The 8,163-nt window shown below is 43.6% G+C and overlaps 1 protein-coding gene across 1 annotated transcript; it reads left to right on the forward strand.

Moving 5' to 3' along the window:
* The first annotated feature begins 2,751 nt into the window (after positions 1-2,751).
* Positions 2,752-4,751, forward strand: LOC121056013 (protein JINGUBANG-like). The gene has a single exon (XM_040529655.1). The coding sequence runs from the start codon at positions 2,937-2,939 to the stop codon at positions 4,344-4,346; it is 1,410 nt and encodes a 469-aa protein (XP_040385589.1). The 5' UTR covers positions 2,752-2,936; the 3' UTR covers positions 4,347-4,751.
* Positions 4,752-8,163: the final 3,412 nt, after the last annotated feature.

Here is an 8,163-nt window from a genome sequence, read left to right on the forward strand (position 1 = left end):
TATCCGATGTGGGGCCACAACTGGTAAAAGACCATGGCGTAGGCCGCGCGCGTCGTCTCGTACGTCGACGCTAGCTGGTGCCGTGTGGGCCCCGCATGCAGCGACAGAGCCGCACCAGTGCACCAGCACATGGGGAGGTGGAAGGACAGGTGGCACGTCCACGTACCGACCGAGAAAGAGATCCGCCCCGTCCAGTGACGCACGCACTACTCCCCTCCCCAATTCGCACGCATGTTTCCCATTTTGGTTTCACGCATTTCCGCCTCGTTTCACCTGCGCACGTCGGCCACCCGTATGTATGCGTGCACCCCAAGGACGAAGCGAAAACAAAAAATATAAGAAAGTGTCACTAACTTATTTATGTTTTGAATAGGATTTAGACTACTATAATTATCTGAATTTAAATTAAGAGGCCGTATATATGATGATGTAAATAGATAAATTTTAATTAAGAGAATTTCTAAACCAAGTGTCAGGACCCCAAGCACCATACAGCTCCGCCCTTGAATGCACCCGCACAGCCACTCGATCAATCGCTATCCACGCTCCATCTGGGTGCCATGGGGCATGGGATACTTTCGGTTTTAAAATATAAGCATTTAAACTATTTTTTATATTCTAAAATTTATGATATTATTTACAAGAGAACGTTTACATGGGTAACGTATTATTTTGCATACACGTTTCATAGTTCCAATTTTTTTATCTCCATTTGGTTTTACTGATTGATTTGTTATAGCTTATATATACATATCATCATTATTGGCACCATCCCGTAACAAATCATTTCAATGTACTTTCTGAATTTTTGATGGTGCAACGGGTTTTAATTACTTTTTATTTAATGTTTATCTCACCTCCTCTTACTTTTATTGATAGGCACTAAAGTATTTCCATTTTGAATCTTATCTCTTTGCTCCATATTAATCTATAAATATTTATATTTTGGAATGGAGAGGTAGTCATTATTTGGGTGATTGATAGAAAAACGGAACAACATGTTTAAAAAAAAATATTTATCAATAAATTTTTATATATATATTCTTGACGATCTAAACAAAGGACGAAAATATATATATTACGATAAAAATACTAAAATAACTGTAATCTAAGATTGAAAAAAAATCGAAATTCACAAGCAAAGTGAAAAGACGTGGAGAGAGTTCTCGCTTCTTGTGCCGTCTCACAGGGTGTGACACGTCGCACATATGCAGACGCAAGCACATGTACGTACGGCCGCGCCCGCGCGTGTACACATTGTTGCTTACGCACACACGCTTACCACTAAAAGCTCGATCGGGCTGAGCTTTTTAACGCGGCGTGTATGTAACGGCGGTTTTTATAATTTATTTACTTATTGTTATGCGTCGTTCATTTAATCTGCATTTTCTTTTTAATTTTCTTAACCTGCACATTTGATAGCATGCAGTAGTTTTTTTTATAAATAATTGATAGGAATAGTATGATCTAGAAAAGATATAAACGGTCAAGCAAGATCCCATGCGAATCACGGCAAGTGCGTGTTTAATTAGAGCAAGTGTTTGACCCGGCGATTGCCGACGAGGGCGAGCTTCTGCGTGGAGGTCAAAACCTGCCAGGTGTGTGCTGAGCTTGAAGCTGCGTTGCTACCGTCGCCAATTCCTACGCGATTACGTCTTGTGTAGCTACCAGCAGCGGCCGACCCAGCTGTACCGTTTAGCCCGAGCAGCTAATAGTACTCATCCAGTGTAAAACATTTTAGCTATATCAATATTTATTTATTAATTAATATCTGTTATATATATATATATATAAGTATTCGTATTAAAATAGATAATAGTAAAAATCTTACCACCTTCGTCTCCTAATAACTTTATTTTTCGTTTTTACGTCTCTAATCATTCGTCTTATTTGAAGAATTTGTACAAAGACTTTAAAAAATTAGTCACGTATAAAGTACTATTTATGTTTTATCATATAGTAAGTATAAAAATATTAATCGCAAAAATTTTTAAATAAAACGAAGAATCAAAACATTGTATAAACTAAAAACTGGTCTTATTTGGGACGGAGGTAGTATGTAGTCAAAAATATAGAGACGGTACATTTTAATTAGCAGCTAATATTTTTGGATGTTAAGATCGTTTTACAATGGAGATAACATAGACGAAGCTCAAACGGTCACCCGACACACCCAGGTGCTGGATCCGTCACGGCATACTGGACTCCGCTGCATTGCTCAGGTAATTCTCACTTCGCAAACGAATATATACCGTATTTTCCTAGAAAAAATTACTCATCTGTTTGATGCCATAAATCTTCCTAGCCTTAATTAGAATTATCTATTTATAAATATATATAACTTTATATATATAAATTTATTAGCATCTATATAAACATAAGCAATAAAAAAATATTATACTGTGAATAGAATAGAAGGAGTACTTAAGAATACACTGTATTTGCGTAGCCGTGTGAGATACTCCTATACAGAGGAGAGCAACAAAAATGGTAGGGTACCCTTCCCACTCTCCGACCGGGTTGAGTGCACCGCCGAGCATGACACCGTGGGCCCCACCACTTCACCCACCTCTACCATCATTCGTTGTACTGGCGATGACCCCGAACCCCGCCACGTGTCCCACCCGCACCAGCGCTCGATCGCGAAAAAGCCACGAGCCTCCCCAACCGTCCACCTGTCACAACCGCCTCCCCTATAAATACCCCTCCCCCTCTCCCCGCCCTCCTCCCAGAGTCCCAGTTGCTGCACGCTGCTGCCTGCTCGTTCGAAGCTTCGACGAAGCCATCTCGATCTCTCCGCCTCGTTTGCTTCTCCCTCTCCTCGTCGTCGTCGTCGTCGTCTTCTTGTAGCTTCCGTCTCCGTTGCTCGCGAGGCGAGGTGGTGTTCGATCGGGTTGGGCAGAGGCGGGGAGTAGTCTGGTGCGTACTAGCTTGGTATGGGGAATCACAAGAAGTTCTTGCAGTTTCTGAGGCCGGCCGACACGGCGGTGGCGGCGGCGAGGTCGTCGGACGATGACGACGACGGCGGGGCGACGACGCCGTCGGTGCCGTCGCCGATGAGTAGCTGGAGTGGGCGGACGTCCGCGGCGGCGTCGCCCTCGCCGTATGTTATGTCGCCGTGGGTGAACCTTCCTGGGTTTGGTGGTGGTGGTGGTGGTAGTGGTGGGGTGGTTGGCGGTGATGGCCGCACGGGGTTGCTGGGGTCGCTTGTGAAGGAGGACGGGCATGTGTACTCGCTCGCCGCGGCGGGGGAGTTGCTGTATACTGGGACGGACTCCAAGAACGTGCGGGTGTGGAGGGATCGTCGTGAGTTCGCCGGCTTCCGGTCCGGGAGCGGGCTGGTCAAGGCGATCGTCATCGCCGGCGACGGGAGGATCTACACCGGGCACCAGGACGGGAAGGTGCGGGTGTGGCGGGCGTCGGTGGAGGACGCCGCCGTGCACCGGCGCGTCGGCTCGCTGCCGAGGTTTGGGGACTTGCTGAAGAGCGCCGTCAATCCGTCGCACTACGTCGAGACGCGCCGCCGGCACAGCGCCGTGTGGCTGCGCCACTTCGACGCCGTGTCGTGCCTCAGCCTCGACGCCGACGCCGGGCTGCTCTACTCCGGGTCATGGGACAAGACGTTCAAGGTGTGGCGCGTGTCGGACTCGCGGTGCCTCGAGTCGGTGCGGGCACACGACGACGCCGTCAACACGGTGGCCGCCGCCGGGTTCGACGCGCTGGTGTTCACCGGCTCGGCGGACGGGACGGTCAAGGTGTGGCGGCGGGAGCAGGGAAAGGGCGGCACCACGAGGCACGCCATGGAGCGGGTGCTGCGCAAGGGCGAGAGCGCGGTTACCGCCATCGCCGTCGCGGCGGAGGCGCGCGTCGTGTACGTTGGCTCCTCGGACGGCGCCGTCACCCACTGGCAGTGGCGGCGCGGCGTCGGGGCCGGACAACCTCCGAGGAACGGCGGGGCGCTGCGCGGGCACAAGATGGCCGTGCTCTGCCTCGCGGTGGCCGGGCGCGTCATCGTCAGCGGCTCCGCCGACCGGACGATCTCCGTGTGGAGGCGCGAGGAGGGCGCCGAGCACTCCCACCTCGCCGTGCTCACCGGCCACACAGGGCCCGTCAAGTGCGTCGCCATGGACGAAGAGAACGCCGCCGCCGCCGACGGCGACAAGCGCTGGGTGGTCTACAGCGGCAGCCTCGACGGCTCCGTCAAGGTGTGGCGCGTCTCGAGCACCCCCGACACAACGACGGCGCCGCCGACGCCGGCTTACGCGTGGAAGGCCACGCCGTCGCCGCTGGGCGCGTGGACCCCGTACGCGGCGGCGCCGGAGCGGAAGCGGATGGCCGCGGCGTGACAGAGAATCAAACCATGCAGAGCACCACACGTGGCCCAACGAGAGAGCAGCAGTACTGCAGTAGGAGTAGACTGTACATGCATACGTAAAGAGTGGAGCTGTACACCGTATGTTTATACGGTGCGGCGTATTCTTGATTTATTTTATTTTCCGGAGAGGCAGCAAAAATGGACGGCCGGATGGGGACGTGCCATCGTGTGGTTGCGATTTGGTCGGTGATCCCAGCGGCCGGTGGGCCCAGAGGATGGTGAGAGATTTGGACACTTCCAACTAATCAGGGAAAGGGTTTTTGGTTGGGAAGATGTGGATGTTTTTAGTTTTCTTCTTTTGTGTTCTTTCATTGGTTTGTCATCAATTGTTTTGCAGGAGAAGTTGTACAAAAGTCTTTGCTTGCGTGAGAAGGAAATTGAGAAGTTATTGGTTCATCTAATTTTCTTAACTACGAATTACAACATATGCAATAATTTAAATTGTATTTGTTTCGCATAAATTTTTACGTAGAAATGATTTTAAACCTTTCACTTAAAGGTCTTCATCTCATAACATTTGTGTCCATAAAAAGATATAGAAAAGTTTATTTTTGCGTAATAAAATATAGCTACGATGTTCATCCCAATATTTCACGAATACGGTAGAACTAAAAGCATATATATATATGATGGTTACACTTGACTTAACAACTTTAGAAGTTAAGTACACTATGTGATGTACACCCGAATTATATTGAACATATGCATCATGCTTTGCTATAGTATGCAGTTGGCCGGCTGCACGTGCCTTTTTATTTCAAATAATACGATGATGTCAAGATTACCAACACAGAGAGTACAAAATAGTTATGAGATAAAAATACCAACCACATCAATTTTAAGCGACACAATAAGACAATCGTCAATCTTGTAATTGCATCCACAACAACAAACAATATCGATTGGTTAATTACGATACTCCTGTTAATGAATGTACTTGGCCAGGGGCAGATCCAGCGTGGGGGCTGCGGGGGCTCCAGCCCCTACACGCTGGATCCCCTTAGAAAATAGAGGAGGGAAGAAGAGGAGAGAAAGAAGAAAAGAAGACTAGAGGAACAAGAAGGTAACCAATTCCTAATCTTTAAATCTTGAATCCGCCCCTGTACTTGGCATGAAATGATGTTCCAAATGCTGAAATACCAATTGGCCAAGAAGAGAATATTGACGGTCAGATTGCATATGCACGCACGATGTTTTGCCTTTCACTTTCTCCGTCGAGGGAACTGCGGTTCAGTCCCCGTACTACGAGTACGTGCGAGCGAAGCAACGTAGGCACCGGCCAAGTGGGTCGATCCGTTCAGCCCTTGAAAATAAATTCCTGGAAGCTTCAAAGTCTTTGTTTCTTTAGGAAAAACAAATAGCTGGGTCCCGCGCAATTGCTGCTAGATTTATGGTTTTAAACATGTTAACACATTTGTAGTTTTAAATAAAACACCATGCTTGCAAAAGAAAATTATGAAAATATATGAAGCCAAATGTTAATATGGTGAAGAAGCTTCTAAAATGTGGCTACGGTCTTATTTGATTTAGCTTGGGATTATTATAATATGTAGGAGTAAACTAAAATAGATAGACGGTTTAATATTGTAACAAATTATTATAATACATGGCCTAATAATATGTCTGATAAACTCATCCAAAGATGTTCTTTTTCAAATTATTTGGTGGCTTTAGGCCTAATACCCTTGGATACTTTAAAATAATTATGCACTTTTGTCATTTCTTTCTACTTTCACTTATAATAATTTAATTAATAATCCAGGTTACAATAATCTCTAACTAAAACAAAGAAGACCTAATATAGCATGGACATAGGGGTTCATTAAGTTTTTCTTGAGAGAAAGTCAAAATGACATATTTACAAACAAAAAATAATTTATGAATAAATTTTTTATATATGTGCTCTTAATGATTTAAAAGAAGTTCCTAAAAAATAAACTATGGTAAAAAAACTTCCAAATGTTAAAAATTTATATTTTAGTTTATAATTATAAGGATAAGTAAAAAGATATGCTGATAAACTATCACAGTCACTACTTGCTATGAAAACCGGTACGACATGTTTTCATGTCAATCTAGAACGGTCCTGAGCCCATAAGCTTTATAATACTGTTTACATGACCTTTATATAGAATAATTTTGTTTAATTTACATACATTTGATGATATATACCATGCACATTAGACATATACATCAAATTCCCAGTTAACTTTTTCTCTCTTACCTTTTTACAACTGAGAACGAATTAATATACAATCCTATTATATCATCACAATAAAATATAAATATAGGACAATAATTGAAGAACCATAAATTTATAATCCGCAAAGAACCCCGCCCGTTTGAACATACGGTACACAACGACCACTAAGAAACAACATTTTGAAGTCATGTTTTAAAGTTTAAGATTATAGAAAAAACATTGGTTTAAATTTAGATGTATATGATTTTTCCCAACATGAAGAAATAGGAAAAAAATGCTTACAACCACAGAACCCCAACGCCCCCCCCCCCACCCCAACTCCCAGGGGGGCGCCACACACACACAAAAGAAAACAAAATAAAATGCTGATTTTACTTACATTCTACCAGCCACATATATCACTGCACATTAATATATACTGCATTTGTTGCAGACGATTTTTCTATTAAAAAATATAGTCACTGCCCAGTTGATTTACACACACATAAAAAAAAAGAAAGAGAATACGAACGCTAACCTAGGCCGCGTTCTCCCCCCTCACTGTAAATTAACTTAATTATCTTGTTTTCGTGCGCACGCTTCTCGAACTATTAAATGATATATATTTTAAAAAAATTCTATTAGAAAGTTGTTTAAAAAAATCATATTAATATATTTTATATTTTAAAATAATTAACTAATCATGTACTAATTTATTACTATATTTTCTGCGTCAGATAAATTAACTTTACACCCCTCCTTATCGAACGTGGCCCTAGAATCCGCTACTTAGTATGCATCTTTTTTTTTTCTTGCAATCACGCGTCCTTTTTTTTTCTCTCGAGAAGATCCCGTGCGAATTTCACAGAAATAATACTCATTTTGATAAATTTGATAAAATCTTAAACGGACGTCATGCATCTAAGACGTGCACAAAAAAGTCGTAATTTGTCGCTTGTTGCACGTGGCGTCTACTACCCGTTGACGAACCCAAATCTAGGCGAGCGAGATTGCAAATTTGCGCTTGACCACGGCGCGTATTTTTGCTGGGAGTTTTCTCGATCGGTCATTGATGGTGAATCTTACCAACGAGATGATTGATCGATCTCCATTGAGGCCCGTTTAATTCCCAAAAAATTTTGTTTAAAAACATCATATCAAATCTTTGAACACTTAAATAGAGTATTAAACATAGATAAATAGAAAAACTAATTATATAGTTATGTGAAAAATTGTGAGACGAATCTTTTGAGCATAATTAGTACATGATTAGTCATAAATGCTACAGTAACCCACATACGCTAATGACAGATTAATTAGGCTCAAAAGATTCGTCTCGCGGTTTCCACGCCAGCCGTGAAATTCGTTTTTTTCATTCGTGTCTGAAAATCCCTTCCGACATCCGGTCAAACGTCTATGACATACAAAATTTTTTATTTCACCAGCTAAACACCCTGAGTCAAAACGTACGCAAGCTGCAGTTTGAATTCACACTGGTTGTTTGATTTTTGTCTCCACCTAATTTAAGCAAAATTTGTCACGTGAAAGTGTGGTATCGGCTGAATAGATAGATGCCTTCCATTTGGCAAATTCACAAATAGGGTGG

Source organism: Oryza brachyantha, chromosome 12, assembly GCF_000231095.2.
Source record: "Oryza brachyantha chromosome 12, ObraRS2, whole genome shotgun sequence".
In the NCBI taxonomy this organism is placed as follows: Eukaryota; Viridiplantae; Streptophyta; class Magnoliopsida; order Poales; family Poaceae; genus Oryza; species Oryza brachyantha.